This window comes from Pelodiscus sinensis, chromosome 15, assembly GCF_052426305.1.
Source record: "Pelodiscus sinensis isolate ZL-2025 chromosome 15, ASM5242630v1, whole genome shotgun sequence".
NCBI lineage: Eukaryota > Metazoa > Chordata > Testudines > Trionychidae > Pelodiscus > Pelodiscus sinensis.
Genome location: NC_143066.1, coordinates 35,001,587 through 35,020,392, shown reverse-complemented (window position 1 = coordinate 35,020,392; position 18,806 = coordinate 35,001,587). Strand labels below are relative to the sequence as shown.

Here is an 18,806-nt window from a genome sequence, read left to right as displayed (position 1 = left end):
ACAGGTTAACCTTTCATGTCCCTACTGTTCTGTTATCTACCATATAAATGCAAAACCACCACTGCTTTATATAATCAAAGATTGTAGCAACCTCCCGTCTGAAAATAATCTGGGGGACAGAATAGCAAAGCCCTTGGAGCTAATGGCATGGTGAATGAGAAAATGCACCCAAGGAACTCAATTTGCACATTAAAAGGAAGTACCACTGCATAAGGTGAGAAAGTTCACTTCTTGCAAGCAGTTGGTGCACCCTAACACCTTAGACATCTCCCTCCCTGCCCACCCGTTTGCTGTCCAACAAGTTGCCCTATCCTTTTGCCTTGGCAGTGTTACAGGAATGTCATGGCTTGCTGAGTTGAGTTGAGAGCAGTGGTACAACTACCCTTAGGGGTACTTTAGAGAAGTCTGGGGGAGAGGGGGTATGTCAACACACCTGAAATTTGGAGAAAACTGATTTTGTTTAAGTTTTACAGCACTCTATTATTTGTGTACTCTTTACACGCACAAATTTCATCGCCTGCCCGGCTACGATTAAGTTGTTTAAACAAATGTGTTGCCACCGTACAAAAAAAAAGTCTGAAAACTGCAGGTAGTGAGGGTAGTTATTTTTTTGAAAGGGGGTACTTTATTTAAAAAAAAAAGTTGAGAAACATTGAATTAGAAGAATCTTGTCCCCTTCCTGGGAACTGTGCAGGGGGGGAGGCGCTTGGCCTGCTCAGCCCCTCCACGGAGCAGCAATCCTGGCGAGCTCGGGGCTTTGACCCATTCCAGTCCCAGCGGTTCATGGGCAGGGGCTGCTGCTGCCTTGACCCGGCTCCACGTGTGTGAGCTGGGCTGGTGAGTGCCGGGGCTGGGTGCTGCAGGAGCTGGGCCAGCCCCAGGGCTCCGCTGTTGGGAGAGGGAGGCTCCAGACCCGGCAGCTGCCAGTCCCCCTGCCTCTCCCAAGGCTGCCTACTGGGCGGGAACTTTATGCTCCCGGAACCTTTGCGGCGGGGCCGGCACGCGGCGTGTCCCTGTCGGACTGGAACTCGGGTGCGCCGGCCGCCGCCTCTCACGCCGGCCGGGGGGAGTGATTAGTGCGCGCGAGCGAGCCGCCGGCAGCTTCCGGGCGAGGAGCCGGGTTAGGCCTCTGGTGCCCGCTTCGGAGCCCCCGGCGCCCGCCCCTCCCCCCGCCGGCGCCATGGGCATCCTGGAGAAGATCTCGGAGATCGAGAAGGAGATCGCCCGCACGCAGAAGAACAAAGGTGGGGGGGGGGCTCGCCCCGTGCACTCGGGGCTACTGCTGGGGGGCGGGGCAGAGGGGAGGGGGGCCAGGGGGGGCGGGGCAGGAGGGGGGGGGGCCAGGGGGGGGGGGGGGCAGAGGGAGACGGGGGCCAGGCGGGGCAGGGGCAAAGGCAGAGGTGGGGGGTGGGAGACGGGGGGGGGGGGGCAGAGGGGGCGGGGCAGGGAGGGGGTGGGGGGGGGGCCCAGGGGCAAAGGCAGAGGTGGGGGGTGGGAGACGGGGGGGGGGGTGGTGGGGGGCGAGAGGGGGGGGGGCAGGGGAGCCGGGGGCAGGGGCAGGGGCAAAGGCAGAGGTGGGGGGTGGGAGACGGGGGGGGGGGCGGGGCAGAGGGAGGGGGGGGCGGGGGGGAGGCGAGGGGGGGGGGCAGGGGGGCAGGGGCAAAGGCAGAGGTGGGTTTGGGTGGGGGAGGACTGTGGCTGTTCTGGCAGCCCCTTCCATTTCTCTTACACTGAATATTTTTTGGTCCCTTTTAAGGGTGCTCCATTTGCCCCCAGAGACTTTACTGGCTGTATATTATACCCACCTGTAGGATGTCATATGGGTGCCACGTGCACTTCCACCTCATGTGTAACTTACATCAAGACCAAGAAGTCTCATTGGGTTAGGGTAAAAACAGAACTTACACTGCAAGAAGTGAGTTATGAATAACTAAACTAAGGGGGATACAAAACTGCTATTTTCTCTCCTGAGAAATTCTCTTCTTTCTCTAGCAGAATGGAGTCAAGTATCCGAGGGGTAGCCGTGTTAGTCTGAATCTGCAAAAGCAGCGAGGAGTCCTGTAGCACCTTACAGACTAACTGAAGTGTAGGAGCATAAGCTTTCGTGGGCAAAGACCCACATCATCAGATGCATCTGACGAAGTGGGTCTTTGCCCACGAAAGCTTATGCTCCTACACTTCAGTTAGTCTAGCAGAATGGAGTCTCTTGAAAGGTGGGCTCTGCCTTTATTTCAGTGTTTTGTGCAGCATAAAGAGTTAAAATACCCAAGACGATCTACAATATTAATCTGTAGAAATGTCCAAATCGCTGCAATTCCCAAACTAGAAATAAGTCACTTGAACAGGGAAAGAGGTGCATGTTCCAATGCTGTTGCAGACTGTTTAGTTACTGTTGTTGCTATTTTGTTTAAGCTACCGAGTACCATCTTGGCCTACTCAAGGCAAAACTTGCAAAGTACAGAGCTCAACTTCTAGAACCGTCCAAATCCGCTGCGGCTAAAGGGGAAGGTTTTGATGTGATGAAATCGGGAGATGCCAGGGTAGCACTGATTGGATTTCCCTCTGTGGGTAAGGTCAGTGACAATCAGAGTTGACTCTCTAGCATGTGCAATTCATAAGTTTGCTTTCAGTCTTTTGAAATGTACTTTTATTATCTGACCACTATGTTTCTGACTTTTTGTGTATTTCAACAACTTAAGTGTTCATTTGCCAAAAACAAATAGAAAGAATGTTACTTCCATACCCAGACCTAGAATCTAAAATTGGGGAAAATCTTTCATCACTCTTGCATGCATAACACAGTTGGTGCACCCCAAAACCTTTTTTTGTTCCCATCTGACAGCAGCACCACTGTGAAAGGTCTGAAAGGGCTGTCTGGTAACTGACATTCAAGAGAACATGCCAAGTATCTCACTTGACATGTAAAACTTCCATGCCCATCATAACAAGAGCACAGGGCTGATAAAACTAAAATAGTTTTCTCCCCATGCTAGTTCAGCATTCGTTTATTTGCATTGTTTCCATCTATCTTTATATACCTACTCATGCTCTATCAGAGGCAGCCGGGGGAAGGGAGGCTGCTCTGGCAGCAGCTCCTGTCTGCAGGTGTGTGTATGTCTCAGCAGGGAGTTGGGACCCCCCACAGATAGGCGCTGCAGCGGCGAAGCAGCCCCTGTCTGTGAGGGGTCCCAGCTTGCCGCTCGGACCCCCTGCAGACAAGGGCTGCTGGAGCCAGCGCTGAGCAAGCCAGGCCAATCCCAGCTCCTGTCAGGTCCAGGAGCTACCCTTACTGTGGCTCTGCCTTTTAAATGTAGTAGGAGCTGGGCTGGCCGTGCACCCGGCTCTTACTTCATTTAAACTACAAAGCTACGGGGGGGGGGTAGCTCCTTCTGAGTGCCTTCCCTTATCAACCAATCGTGTAGTTGATACAAATTGTATTGATAATATGATTACCCATTTACCCGCCTCTTAAAATCCTTAATGCTGTCATCTAATATATAAAGGAGAATGTTTGTGCTCTAATAACTTGGACACTATAAGAGCTACTGCAACCAAACTTTGCATGGGATAACCTTTCCTCCAAGAGAAGGTTTTAAGTTACTCTGGGAGGGTGTGACGGGGGCACCACTCCCCCCCCCCCCCCTCGCTGTGCCGGCGGCAGTGCGCTCCCAGGCTGCCGCTGTTCTGGGCCTGCGTGGAGGCGGCGCACGGAGGACTGCCCTCACGGCGCAGGCACGCCTCCGCCGACATGCAAACCGGCAGGCAGGTGGACCAGGGGAGAGCAGGGGCACCAGCAGGGACACTGGCATGGAAAAGGGCACTGAGGGTTAAAATCGGCACCAGGCCAGACACAAGGTGGGGGGAGCGAGAGAAGGGGGAGCAGGGTCAGCTCTTTTGAACGCTGCCACCCCCCCTTCCCCGCCACCTCCCTGTCAGCCTGTGCCCCACACAGACAGTGCCCTGTTCCACCCCTTCCCTCCCCCGCCACCTCCTTAAATGTCACCATGCCCCACATAGACAGCGCCCCCTCTTTCCCACCCCTCACCTGCCATGACCCAAACTGCCAGCCTGTGCCCCCCACAGACAGTGCCCCGCTCCTCCCCACCCTTTGCCCGCCAGCTCCCTAACTGCCAGCCTGTGCTCCACATAGACAGACAATCTGATTTTCTTCCACCACATCTGTCCAAGTACCACCCTATCTAATATATAAAGGAGCATGTTTGTAACTTTGTGCGCAAATAACTTGGACACTATAAGAGCTACTGCAACCAAACTTTGCATGGGATAACCTTTCCTCCAAGAGAAGGTTTTAAGGTACTTTTGGACCCGATTGGGGTCCCGCCCTGCCCCTATGGCACCTGCGGCCCTGGGCGTGATCTGGGGCACCCATCCCTCATGTAGCCTCCCAGGACTCGCCCCCTCCCGCCTGTGAGGTTACATAACTGACCCTCTTCTGGCCCCCCTCTCTCCCCCGCCAGCACGCAGTGCCCCCACCCCTGTGTGCATAATGGCTTGGGCATCTGCCCTGCCCCCCCATGGCACCTGCAGCCCTGGGCGTGAGCTGGGGCGCCCCTCCCGCATGTAACCTCCCCTCCCCTCGGGGTCGCTCCACACCTGCCCCCTCTCCCCCTCCCGGGAAACCAAAACCAAAGCCAGCCAGCCTTTCTGCTCAGCTTGCTGGGCTTATCCGAGCAGAAGGAATCCGTGTGCCTGCTGCTGCTCAGGGTAGAAGGGCCGGGTTAAATCCTCAATGCCTTACACTGCTGTTAAGCCGGCTGGCTTCTGTTCATACTGTGACTGGGGCTCTTCTGTGTCTGGGTCCAGCCATTGGGGCTAGATGTGAGCTCTGAGCTTTTGCTTGCCAAGGCAGGGCAGGTGGATTCCTGAGCCAACCTTGCAAGGAGAAGTCCCTTTGCTACTGGCCGCATGACTGTGTACTGTTCTCCTGGGGGCTGGCTGCTCGGTCCTGGGGGGAGGAGGGTCCTGCTGTTCTCAGAGGGTCAGGTGTGGGCCAGGAGCCATCAGCCCCCAGGGTCTAGGGGTCCCCTGACTCAGGGTCCCCTTCTTTCCTAAATTTTCTAAATTTTGTTCCTCTGGTTTCCCGAGCAACGCCGGGTAAGTCCAGCTAGTTTGTTCATATTTCACATTATTGATTTCTTGTCTTTCAGTCCACGTTTCTGAGCTTAATGACCTCCACAGCCAGTGAAGCTGCCTCGTATGAATTCACAACGTTGACGTGTATCCCAGGTGTCATAGAAGTAAGTGTAATTTGGCTGGATTCTACATCATGAGCTGCTAGCAACAAAATACAAGTATGTAGGGACATGCTGTGATGTGTGTGTATGGTGGAGCTCAGAAGCAGCCGTATAAAAAGACCTGTTTCCTAGCTGATTTCTGTTTTGAATTTTTGAAAGGTCTCTCACATTTGCAGTTAGGAATGTGAGAGCTTGGCACTTTTACAGGCAGCATTGCTCCACTGAGACAGGCAGCATGCACTGGGGAGTCTGACTCTGTATTTAGAGTGGCCAACCAATAAGATAGTTCAGCTGATTTTTTTTTTTAATAACAGCTATTGGCATCATTGACCAGATGGCTGGAAGCCTTGACAGATTTGTTTTTAATTAAGCTTTAAAACAGGCAATCTGTGCTGTAATCATTTTGGAAAGTGAATAGGACAACTCCTATCCTTGAGGAGTTTTTGCTGTCTTTGCCCTGAACATCTATCAGTAAAGTAAATTATAAATGGCACCGAAGTGAAAAGCATCCTAGTATAATGTAACTTTTTGGGGCAAAATTCCAGGCTGAGTTAAAATAAGCAAAACAAACCCATCATTATCAAAACATGAATAAATTCTGTAACATCTATAGCCTCCTGTAAATTCGGTATCATGTGAAATTTCATTATTTAAAATTTCACTGCAGTAGCAGGAATGGAACTCCATAAGCGAGTGACCTTCAGGACTTGTGTTAAAGGAAAATTTTTGTTCACTGTAGTAGTATAATGCCGTGACACACAGCTGAGCAATTAAAAATTCAGTCACAAGAAGGCAGCAGCGTTTGTGCTTCTCATTAAAATATTTTAACTGTTGGACCAGATAGAAACTTATTACCCATATGGTCAAGTTTAGTTGGTGAGCAGAAGACAAAAATAATATTACAACCGTAACAGGTGCTCTAGTCTTGTCATTTTATAGTCAAACCAAGATGATGTAAAATTGTCGTAGCTTTGGCCATAAACTGCTGCAGTCAAATGTATCTTGAGATGGAAGAAGAATTTTCAGAAATTTAGTGAAATAACTGGCAGTTTTTACTATAAAGCTGTTTTCAGCTCAGTGGGATCCTAAACTTACTGGGCCAGATTTTGCCCTGCCCTATCCTCTGTGTAGCTCCATTGATTTCACATTTGGCATTCTGTTTAGAATACATTGAGGACTTATTTGATGTTTGAAAAGTAGTTTAGAAGCTATTGTGCAGCTCTTCATAACCTTCCATCTCTTTGATTTTTTTGCAGTACAAGGGAGCAAACATTCAGCTTTTGGATCTGCCTGGAATTATTGAAGGAGCAGCACAAGGTTGGTTACCTCTTACATTAAATTAATAAGTGCCACTGCTCTCAGTATTGTGTTTGGGGTTTCTGAATGGTACCAATCTCCCTGATCTAGTATTGGTTCATGTATTGTATGAACACCTTAGGCTTAAAACCTGAGTTTTAATGTGGGAGACAATTGTAAAAGAGTCCCTGAATTATGAAAAGGCAGATTATGTTGTAGAAAATGCTTGTTCTGGAAGTAGATAGTTGAAGTAAGCAAACCTCTATATGCAGGGGAAATTTTAGACTTGGATTCATCTGTTCTCCTGGTAAAAGGGGACATGTTTGGTATTGGTCACTAAAGAGACTTAGAGATGTTCAGGCGGAAGGTTAAAAAAGGCAAGAAATACTGTGCAGCTGCAATCACCAGAGTGTTTCTGAGAACTCTGTTGTGGCTTGTTGACTTGGGAGCCAGGAATTCATCCATCTTTTTCCTCTCACTTCATCTGCCAGTCGCTCAGGCCATGGTGAGAGGAGTCTTGCGAAGTGGGATTCATCTAATGTTTCATTCTGAGCCCAGCATAGTTTGGTTAATACGCATCATCTTTCACTTCTGACCAGAGAGTGAGACTGACTGATTTGAACTGAGATCCCAGGGTTTTCCTTTTCACTATTCTGGGTATCCTCACTTCAGTGCAGAATGAATAGATACTGAGCATGCTCTGATTCTTGTGGGAGTGGGGAGAGGGAAGATAGTCTGGGATTGCAGTACCTCTCCACTGTCTGCCTGCAGAGGGAGTGCTTGTTCATCTGAGTGGTTCACATCCCAGCCCCATGCAACTAGAGTAGGGCTACGCAAAATATGGCCTGGAGACCAGAACCGGCCTGCCAATCCACTGGATCCAGCCCGCAGACCACCCTGCTGGGACCCTCAGGCACGCAGCTGGTGCAGTTTAAAGTGCAATCCCTATGTATCTCTGCTCTGCAGGGAGGGGGGGAAGCTTCGCATGTTCTCCCCACCCCCTGACCAATGCTCAGCTCCTGTTGGTGAGAAACAACCAGCTAATAAGAACTGACCTCAGCCAATTTCTCAGCTCCTGTTGGCTGGAAACAGCCAGCCTGTCGGAGCTGAGAGATTGGCCTGGGAGATGGGGAAGGGCAAACCGGAGCTGAGAGCCTCCAGGAGGGAACGCCTTGTATTTTCAAGCAGTCTGGGGCTGCAGCTGGCAGGGAACCCAGTCTGCCTTACGGGTGCTGCAGGCCTGGAGATGCTTAGATAAGCGCCTGCCATCCATAGGCTGCCTCTGACGCTCCTGTACCCCAACTCCCTCCCCTAGGTCATCATCCAAGCCCTCTGCATCCCCCTACACCTGGTCACAACCCCCTTCTTCACACAAACACCCTCTCAGACCCCACACTGCCTCCTGGACTCCAGTCCCTTACCCTGGGCACCCTTCTGTACCCAGACTCCATCCTAGACCCCACACCCCTTCCATAGAAAAGTGCAGCTCTTGATCACTTACCAAAATCATGGAGTGGCCCCCCACCAAAAATTATTGCCTACCCCTGAACTAGAGGGATGGGTACTATGATTGCTTAGAGCCAGATCCCTTGTGTGTCTGTGTAGTGCTCTCTATTGATAGGCTGTTGAACTGGCCTTCAAAATATGGTGTGTTTCTTTTATGCACTTTCATGGATTTCAGCCTCAAGAATTCTGAAAGGGCCTTGACCCTATGTGCCTGGCCTCCTTCCCAACAGGCGAGTGCAGCCAAAGCAGGAATAAAAATCTTTTTTTTTTTTTAAGGGGGGGGGGGAAGCCCCATGGGCGGCTCCTGGTTTGAGGAGGTTTTTAGATATTCTGCCTTCCACCAGTATAACATCGTCTCCATCCTTTTCAGGGAAAGGGAGAGGACGTCAGGTGATAGCTGTAGCTAGGACCTCTGATGTTGTCATCATGATGCTGGATGCCACCAAAGGCGAAGTACAGAGGTGAGTGCAGAGAGAGAGGCGTAGTTGGTTCTGGGCTGATCTGCCAATGGAGGAATCCAGATTCCGTTGTATTTCCCAGCTGCAGAGACAAACTAGACATGTCTGTATACAGCACTCTAGATATTCACTAATGTCCTAATGTAATCTACACTAGGCTAATAATTTTATTCTGATATTTTTGGGATCATCTCTCTCCATAGGTATTCCACAGTGAACTGCTTGTTGCTGATTTTTGCTGAATTGTTCTTCCACTCCTGCTAGCAGTTTCAAAAAATGTGTGCATCATGAGGCTGCTCTGTGAATGTTTCTTTTTAAGTTTAAACTTCTACCGGGGCTTTTTGGCCATTGCTATCTTGTTAGCTACAGCAGTTACTGCAGCTTATTACCTGGACTGGGTGACCTATTGCTAATTTCCAAGCAAGGAACCCAGGTTTGGGCAATGGATTTAGTTGTGCTCAATAGAAACACCTACTAGGTAGCTAGGCACAGCATTTACTAAGCTCGCAAGGAGTCTCAGTTCTGGCTTCTTGTGAGGAAGAACATCAAAACGAGGCCTGTCCAGGGAAGGGTAATTGATTACATGATGGTATCTTTATGTTTGTGGCTGTCCTCCTCCCATGACCACGTCCTTGGATACAACTAGAGGCTTTGCTATATGGGAGGGCCCTAGTCAGTGATATAGAGAAGATCCACAGGGTGGTGATATTGGAGCTGGGAAACCTCAAGGTGCTGGCCACTCAAAATCCAAGCTTGTGACTGTCCTCTGGTTGTACCGATGACTGATTTGCAGTGTCCTCGCAGGTCTCTCTTAGAAAGGGAATTGGAATCTGTAGGAATCCGGCTGAACAAATGCAAACCAAACATCTACTTCAAGGTGAGACTTACCAGAGACCCTGCACAGTTAAGGGTTTGGCATGCTCGTCTAATGGATGCACTAATTCCTCTGTGCCTGTCCCTTTTGTCATGTTGCAGATAATGTGGGCTAAACGTTTTACAGAATATTTAAGGGTTTTTTTGCTCTGTTCATCCAGCCAAAGAAGGGAGGAGGCATCTCCTTTAACTCGACTGTCACACTGACCCAGTGCTCTGAGAAGCTGGTGCAGCTCATCCTCCATGAATACAGTATCCTTTCCTGAATGGGAGCCTGAAAAGGGGCTACCTCCAGAAATTACTTCTCTTGTGCACCAGCCCACGATCCGCGGCTCACTAGGTGAAGATGAACTAGAATGGGACTCGGTATTTAATACTCATTTCAGAGCAAGGTGGTAGTGCCAGTAAGCTGGCAGTGAAGTTAAAAGCACTAGGCATTTGGGAGGGGGTTCATCTGAGCAGCCCCTGTTATACAAGATTCAACAAAGCCAGCCTTATTGTGCCTGTGCAGTGTATTTAGCCCAGAGAGGAAGTTTGGCCTTAATGAAGTCCATCTCAGAAATCTTCAATGCAGAGGTTCTGTTTAGAGAAGATTGTTCTCCTGATGAGTTTATCGATGTGATTGTCGGTAACAGAGTCTACATGCCCTGCCTTTATGTGAGTACCCTGGAAACAGACTTTTATTTCTGTCAAATGAATGGGACAGCATAAGGTTGGGGCCATAAATATAGAATGATCTTGAGAGAGGACCTTGGCCTCTTGCCTTGAGAGAATCCCTCTGAAAACCACCACTTGTCCTAAAACGTTTAGCTACCCTGTTGTACATGTGCTAGCAGAATGCTTGGGTAATGCAGATGATTCCAGCGCCCTCTTGTGGCTGGCCCCATGACTACACCAGCAGGCTATTCTCAGCTGATTGTTCCTTTTTTAGTTCAGGTGGTGCAGAGACTTTTGTTTTGATGCTGAAAGTTGCATGTCGTTTTCTTTGTCAACCATGGTGTCTGTCTGTGCAGTCTCAATGCACCTTTCATTTCAGGGGACCTGTTTGAGAGGTTTGTAATTATCCAAGAACAAAACACTACAGGTGACCCCAAAGGAAAAAAATGAGTTAAAATGGGGGAACTTCTATTATTTTGAGGCTTATGAACTTTTAACAGTTTACCAAAACATTTGATCAGTATTGATAAGAGCCATTTTTAACTAGTCCCAGTGTCCCATTGTATGTCTGCAAGCACTGGAAGCTGCAGAACCTTGTAATCACTCAGTTATACCATGTTTGCTTGCAGTGACACATGAATTGGCTTTCTAAAGGGTGTGTTATTTTCTCTTTTGAATTAGGTTTATAACAAGATTGACCAGATATCTATGGAGGAAGTAGATCGTCTGGCTAGGAGACCCAACAGTGTTGTGATCAGGTAATAACATGCAAGTCAGTCAGTCCACACCTCCTACAAGCTCTGTACTCAGAGAAGTTGCTTGACGTTTCATTAATAGCTGCTTCCTTGCCCAAAGAAGGGCATGCTCCTTGGCAGAGCCGTCCTTCCCATACACACAGAATATGCAGTTGCATAGGACACCTGAAGATTTGGGGCACTACTGGATCTTAATGTCCATCTGCCTGCCTTTTCCTATCTGTGTTCTGTGGCTTTGCTTCCTCTGGAGAGGCTCTAGGTCAGGGGTCTCCAACCTTTTTAAGCACAAGATCACGTTTTGAATTTAAGTGCAGTCCAAGATCTACCTCAAATATAAATACCCTTGTCCCGCCTCCCTCCTGTCCCTTCTCCAAGGCCCCGCCCCTGCTCACTCCATCCTCCCTCTCTTGCCCATCCTCACTCACTTTCAGCAGGCTGGGGCTGAGGGTTGGGGTGCAGGCTCTGGTCTTGGATTAAGGGATCTGGAGTGTGAGAGAGAGGCTCTGAGCTGAGCTTGGGGCAGGCAGTTGGGAAGTAGGAGGGGGTTCTAGGTGCAGCCTCTGGTAAGGTGATTGGATGCAGGGTGCTCGGGGCAGGGGCTTGAGGTGCAGGAGGGGGTTCATGACTGGGGTAAGAGTTCAGGCTGTGGGCTCCAGCTGGGCCTTGCCTACCTCAGGTGGCTCATGGGTGGTGGTGCAGTGGGGCTAAGGCAGGCTCACCCCTGCTCTGGCCCTGGCCCACTACCTAAAGCAGCCAGCGAACTCCATCCCAAGTCCTGTTGTGCCCCCTCTCTGCTCCCTGGAGAAAGGATACAGAGTGGGAGGGGGCACCTTGACATCAGCACCCTCTTCTCCCTCCCCTGCCTTGCATGGCAAGCAGGAGGCTCCCCAGGGGAAGGGGCAGCTCCAAGGCAAAGGGCAGGAGAGGAGTGGCAGTGGGGGGAGGAGCAGCTGAAGTGCTCACACTTGACAACCTCTTGGCCAAACTAGTCAGGATCACCTGCCAGAGGCTCCAAGAATTACTGGTAGATCCCGATCACTGGTTGGTGACCACTACTCTAGGTAACTTAAAAGTGAGAGAGCCTGGCAGAGCTATTAGCATAACATCGAACCTGTGAAAGAGCCATTCAAGTGGTAATAAACAGGGCTCACCAGCTGTGCTGTCTGGCGATCTGCACATGCGCAGATTGCCCGAACCTGGCGAGTAGATTGTATTATTTGTCGAGCCCTGGTAATAAAGCCTTTTAACAGGCATTTACCAACCCCACGTGTATACTGTCAGTTTCCGATTTTACTGCATTAGTCTACAGGACCAGCATTTAAAATTTGTTTTAAAGGTATTTCATTACTGTGTTGCTGAAGATTATTGAATCACATCTTTAAAAAATCAGCACCTCCCACCCCTCCAGGCTGCCGCCGGGCACAGAGACACCAGTTTAATAGAATAGGACTGTGTATGGCCTCATAAATCCTAAGGATGGCCTGCTCCTTGGCACATCACTTAGCTGCTCTGTGCTCTGGCTCAGAGAGAAACTCAACAAGTATCCTGTCACTGTTAACAATATTCAGTGGCCTCCATCTACGGAGAGAGGGAAATCTTTATAAGCTGCCTCATACCATCTGCAGGTTGAAATCATAGAATCCTAGAACAGAAAGGGACCTCGAGAGATCATCAAGTCCAGTCCCCTGCCCTCATGGCAGGACCGAGAACCAAATGAACCAGGTGGTCTCAGTAGTGCTATGGTATTCTCTGATTTATGAAATGAATGGGCTTTGGGAAGCCTTGTCTGCTTCCCCTTTCTGACCCATCAGAAAGCTTCACCTGGTCATTCAGCACTGAATAAGCTTCTCGATTAGGGATGTAAAATTTCGATTAATTAGCTAATCGAATAGTCGTGATTTGCATTGACTGGTCGATAAGGGCGCCTCCTCCTTTGAAGTGTAGCAACAGCCCCATGGCGGCTGCTACACTTCAAAGGCAAAAGCGCTGCGGGGAACACAGGGTCAGCGGGACAAGTCCCCCACTGGCCCTGTGCTCCCCACGGCATTTCAAAGTGGCAGCGCGACATGGAGCCCAGGGTCAGTGGGGGAGTTCCCAGCTGACCCTGGGCTCCATGTGGCACTGCTGCTTTGAAACACCACATGTAGCCCAGAGTCAGCTTTCCCTGCCCCCTTTGCTGCCTTTTTCTGATAGCAAGGAGGATGGGGGAAGTGACTAGTCGACTAGCGTGTCGACTGTCCAATAAGCATTTGCTTATCAGTTAGTCGACTAGTCATTCACATCCCTATTCTCAATCCCACTTCTTTGTGGAGTCCAGGTGAGGCTGAGCTTGGGCTGCTCTTGGGTTATATAATTGCACTAAGCTGAGATGTTTGTGGTGTTTTGCAGCTGTGGGATGAAGCTGAACCTCGACTACTTACTAGAGAAGCTGTGGGAATACCTGGCGCTTACCTGTATCTACACTAAGAAGAGAGGGCGTAAGCAAAACACTGACTGCCCGAAGAGTCCAAGGGGGGAATTTTCAGAAGTGCAAGGGGAGGCTGTCAGTGGGCAGCTGGGTCCCCGCCTTCCCAGGTGGTCATAAGTCAAAACAGGCTGTCCCTGCTAGGAGCACGCAGTGGTGTTGGGAAGACTGGGCAGTTAGCACCATCCCCTCCTGAGACACAACTCCCATGGGGTTGCTTACAAGTGTCACGTGGGCTGAGAATGAACAGGGGCAGCAGTCCTCAGCTGGTAAAAGAAGAGATTAATAAGACTGGGACTTTTCAGCTTAGAAAAGAGAAGACTGAGGGGGATATGATAGAGGTCTATCAAGTCATGGCTGGTGTGGAGAAAGTAAATAAGGAAAAGTTATTTACTTGTTCCCATAACACAAGAACTAAGGGGCACCAAATGAAATTAATAGGCAGCAGGTTAACAAATAAAAGGAAGCTTCGGAGGGTAGCTGAGTTAGTCTGTTACAGGAAGAAAAACAGCAAGCAAATGGTCTGGTAGCACTTTATAGACTAACAAAACATGTAGATGGTATCATGAGCTTTCGTGGGCACAGCTCGCTTCTTCAGATGACCAGAGTTATGATTAGAGGAGTTTCCTTATCTTCTAACCATAACTCTGGTCATCTGAAGAAGTGGGCTGTGCCCACGAAAGCTCATGATACCATCTACATGTTTTGTTAAATAAAAGGAAGTATTTGTTCACATAATGCACAGTCAACCCGTGGAACTCCTTGCCGGAGGATGTTGTAGAGGCCAGGACTTTAACAGAGTTCAAAAAAGAGCTAGATGAATTCATGGAGGATAGATCCATCAAGCTGTCTCTTTCCCTGGCACATTGTAAAGGCCATTGTTGCATGTGGCATGGAAGGATCACAAGCTTGAATGTTGGGTAGATGTCAGTGAGATTTTATGGTTTCTTACTACATCTGAAAATGTTATGATCTTCAACAAAACTGCAACAGTGATTTCCTTTTTTAAGTAGCTTGTTTAGACTTCGGTTTTTATGGGTGTGATTAAGTCCTGTCATGTGGATTGAATTGAGTTGGGGCTGGATGAGCTTGTGAATTACAAGGAAATGGTTGACTCAGGTAACCATGACTTTTATATATCAAAGGCAGGATAAACCAAAAACCTTTGATAGCTGAGAGAGAATAAATCAAGTCTTGGAAGTACTTGGAAAAATAAATCAATTTTTCCATTGGTCTTTAAAAGTCCAGTTTGTACTTCCTGCTACTGAGGTGTATATGAAGTTAGGTAGGCAGTATAATTCAGGTGAATGGCTGCTTTCTCTGCCAGCCTGTTGTTGGCTATCACTGGAGGGTAATGGGAAGAGAGAATTCAAGGAGTTGTAGATAATTAAATGCATTGTCAGATTGAGTTGAAGAACAGTGCTCGGAAAAGTGATGCTATCTTTCCCTTGATGTTGTTTGTGCTCTCTAGAGAGACCAGACTTCACAGATGCCATTATTCTCCGGAAAGGGGCTTCTGTAGAGCATGTGGTAAGTAAATAACACAAAGGAAGATCTTTCTCTGATGGAAGAACAGCACTGAGTCCAATGCAAACTTGCTACCTGAGACGACTGTTAGGATTTTATATATTTTAGGCTGTCTTATGAAAAATCACATGTTGGTGTTTTGTTGCCTTTTAATATTCCTTAGCTTGGTTGCACTAAGTTCTAGAAACAAATGTTTCTTTCCTGGTAATGTAACTTACTAGCATTTTTTACTAGACAAAAGGCGATGAAGCTAACTAATAGAGTTCAGCAAACAGGCAGATGGAAATTGCAACTTTTGTGGTGCTATTTCTGGCACCTTTGTTTGGAGAAAACACAATTCTAGTACATTAACTTTATGCTCTTTGTGTGTTCTTTGAGTGTGGCTCTGAAGTTGCCTTTTCAATATTCAATGTGGAACCAAGTTGTTCCTGTTTGTAGTGGCTAGATGTTAAATGGACACAGCAGTGGGTATTGAAAGTCTGGGGGAAATCTCGACTTCTTTTCTTGGGAGGCATGATTAGTTGGAGCTAATAATCAAAACAGCGCTTTCAAGCCTAATTCTTAGGTCCTCAGATACCACAGGGAGGAGCACAGTATAAAAACCAGAGTAGAACAGAGGCCAGTATAAAATAAAGCATTATCATTTGACCATCACACACTCTCTTACTGCAGTGCCATCGAATTCACAGAACATTAGCAAGCCAGTTCAAATACGCTTTGGTGTGGGTAAGTAACTAATACTCTCTGAATTTGATTTGCCAGTGCTATTTGAAGTGTCCAGTCCTAAAACATTTCAATTTGTTTTCTCCTGGCTTACAGGGAACCAGCACAAAATACAGTCCTCAAAGAGTAGGATTAACTCATCTAATGGAGCATGAAGATGTCATCCAGATTGTCAAGAAGTAACCTTCTTAGCTGCTGCCCACTGGTGCCTGACCCTGTCCTACTCTGTATAATCAGAACTGACTTATCGTCACCATATAAAAGCCAAAAAAAAAAAGAGAAGAAGTTCTCCAAAGCCACGTAGGCTTCCATGAAGCTTGCTCCACTGGAGACAGGAAGAGACTCAGGCTATTCTGATATCAGGGGACATGGGGAGACAAAGGTTTCCCATATGGTGACATTTCATGTAAGGTAGCTTGTTTGCATAGCATCCCTAAAAACTGGAACCATGGAGTCCATTTGCTAAGATGAGATGAGTGTCCTTGACTCAGCAGGTCCTGTACCATGGCAGATCTCTTGTACACGTCCATCTGTTATACCTGCCCAAGGCTTTCTCAGCCAATTGGAATTTGTGGATTTGTCCAGGCAAACATGACTCCTCTCTTGGTTCCATTGATACCACTGAGAGATGTTACCTGTCATTCCTTGCACATCCCTGTCATTTAAGATATCATTAAAGCAAACCTTCCCCTTCCCCAGTCTCACAGCCTTTCTAGCTTCCAAGGGTGTCTTAGCTCTACATGACAGTGGCTTTAGACTCCCAATCTTACACATCTGAGACAGCTCTAGGCTGAGCTTTTGAAGATCCCACTCTATTAAATTTAAAACCAATACCCTAATCCTCTTGTTAACTCTCTGATATAGTCTATAGCAGATGCTGATCCAATTAATGCTGCTGAGAGAGCTAGAAAGTGCAGTCCTATGAACAAAAGGATTGATACTTGGCCAGGCCATAGGTGCAGTAGCTACATCCTTGAAGAACGCCAAGATTTGGTGAGGATTCATTTCTGTCCATGTTGCAAGTCAGAGAGGTGATATTAGGAATTTCCCAGGGGAAAACCTCTGCTTTGCCTTCTCCTTTCACCTTTTCTGACAGTGTACCTGAGAAATAGTTGTCAGGAAACCACTTGTCTCTAAATCATGCATCCATGGCTCCTGAATCCCAGAAATAGCTCTTCGGGCTCAAGTCCCATTCTAGGCAGTGGCCTTTTTTGGCTATAATAAATGAATAATAATGCTTTGTGAATGGAAATCTTTTATCAGAAAACTTGGATTTTCTAATCATGCTTTATTAAATGTTGCTGCTAAATAGTTTAGTGTCTGACAGATACTGGCTCTTTCTTTCCATGAGCAAGAGCCTCCAATAGTTTTCAGTTACTTTTGTGATAAAGTGACTTGGTTCCAATGCAGAATTCTGAACCATGGAGCCTGGTTTGATGACTGGCTCCACTGACCACAAGCTCCTCTTTCGTGCTCCTACAAAACTGACAGGATGAAGTGGCCGAAGTGTTTTATTTAAGAAAATAAAAGTTGCTATTTCAAGTGAATTATCCTCCTGTGTCTCGAAATGGAAAGGCTTGCTTTGTCACCCCTCACCCCCATTTTGGCCACCTGAGGTGGTAAGGGGCTGTATTGTGGAGTGGATTTTTATTGTAATGGGTCACAGGATGGACCCGCTAGATGAGAGAAACAAGCCAATCAACAATGGGGATGTAAATCCTGGTTAAAAAATTAACTTCTTAAACATAATGTCTAACCAGTTATCCATGATCCCATGGCGGGGGGGGGGGGGGGGGCTGCTCCAGCTCAGCTGCTGCAACTGGACCCACCACACCTCTTGTCAGGGGTTGCTCGGCCCAGACTGGGCAGGGCCCGCAGCACTGTGCCATGGGCAGAGAGCTGTGCCAGTCTAGCTAGAGCAGTCCCCTGCTGATTAACCGATTACCCCGGTAAACAAGCTAGGAAGGTGCTTCCTAGCTTCTCTACATTAACCCAACAGCTGAAATGAGATCAAAGTGGCATGATGAACATTGAACAAAAGGCTCCCTAAGGATGGATATGAGCCAGACAGATTAGGCCTTCTTGGGATGACATGAGCTGGATAGATGACACAAGAATCAAGCCAAAAAGGTGACTCTGAGCTTTGTAAGTTACCTTCTCTGTTAATGTTTTTACTAACAGCTGGAATGCAGAGGGAATCAAGGCTCAGGTAGAAGCTACTGGAGAATAATCTCCAAATTGGTTGCATTATGCCTGAGCTGACTTTCTAACACAGACACCTCTCTGCTAATTGAGTGAGATGCTATTCCAGCACATTGACTCACCCTTTAAATGTACCATCAAGGTTGTACAGGCCAACACAAAGCTTTTCTTGTTACGTTTTTAGATTTGTTTCAGGCATGCTGGTGTTGAACTTCTAAACAAGGACAATGGATGGAAGCATGTGCATGACTTGATAGTCAGAATGCATCTTTCTCAAACAGGAGAGGGATCAAAAATATTCGAAAGCTTCAAGGGGTAGCTGAGTTAGTCTGTACAGGATAAACTTAAACAACAAAAGGTCTGGTAGCACTTTATAGACTAACAAAACATGTAGATGGGATCATGAGCTTTCGTGGGCACAACCCACTTCTTCAGATGACCAGAGTTATAATATTCAAAATAGCTTTTTAAAACTCCTATTGTAAATCTAAAAAAAGTGAACTTGTGGTTAGCATGTGGCTAGTCATTACATCTGTGTTATAATTTAATAGTCTCCACTGTCAAAATAACCTGTCGACTTCCCAAACAACTAGGGAGAGCAGACAATTCTTTTCCCATCATGTAGTGGCTGATCTGTGATTAAACTTAGCAGGGAAGGAAAGTGAAGAGATCAAGAAGAGTTAATTCTGCTGTAAGCACAAGCAGCTTTTTATAAGCAAGCTATAGATATATCTGGAAAGAAATTTTGGTACATGTTTCAGTCTTTCCAGATGAACTCCTGCATATATTTGCTGGCAGCATTACAGTTTAGTATCAGCAGTGAGAGAATGTTGGGCTGATGAACATACAGAACCTTTTCTGGGGCTTCCAGAGCACCTAATTATCTGGAGAGGAAGATCAAATTCTTTAATCCAGTAGTATTCATGGAAGGAAATGGAAAGACTGCCACAGATTCCCAAGGGGAGTTGCATCAGATCTCTGGTTACCTCATTCCCCAAATGCAAACCCAGTACATTGCAAGAATAGTTTGTTGGACCTTTAGGGCATGTCTACACTGGGGATTTATTTCGAAATAACAATATGAGTGTCT

General features: G+C 47.6%; 1 protein-coding gene across 1 annotated transcript; it reads left to right on the top strand.

Moving 5' to 3' along the window:
- The first annotated feature begins 1,029 nt into the window (after positions 1–1,029).
- Positions 1,030–17,061, top strand: DRG2 (developmentally regulated GTP binding protein 2). Its single transcript, XM_075899739.2, has 13 exons — positions 1,030–1,244; positions 2,413–2,573; positions 5,169–5,258; positions 6,512–6,572; positions 8,428–8,518; positions 9,320–9,392; positions 9,550–9,640; positions 9,948–10,045; positions 10,727–10,803; positions 13,189–13,277; positions 14,736–14,794; positions 15,464–15,517; positions 15,611–17,061. The coding sequence occupies exons 1-13, from the start codon at positions 1,181–1,183 to the stop codon at positions 15,695–15,697; spliced, it is 1,095 nt and encodes a 364-aa protein (XP_075755854.1). The 5' UTR covers positions 1,030–1,180; the 3' UTR covers positions 15,698–17,061.
- Positions 17,062–18,806: the final 1,745 nt, after the last annotated feature.

Coding starts and splice junctions, on each gene's coding strand:
- DRG2 (XM_075899739.2), top strand. CDS start 1,181: ATGGGCATCCTGGAGAAGATCTCGGAGATCGAGAAGGAGATCGCCCGC. Junction 9,393..9,549: donor AACCAAACATCTACTTCAAG/GTGAGACTTACC, acceptor CTGTTCATCCAG/CCAAAGAAGGGAGGAGGCAT. Junction 10,046..10,726: donor TCTACATGCCCTGCCTTTAT/GTGAGTACCCTG, acceptor CTTTTGAATTAG/GTTTATAACAAGATTGACCA.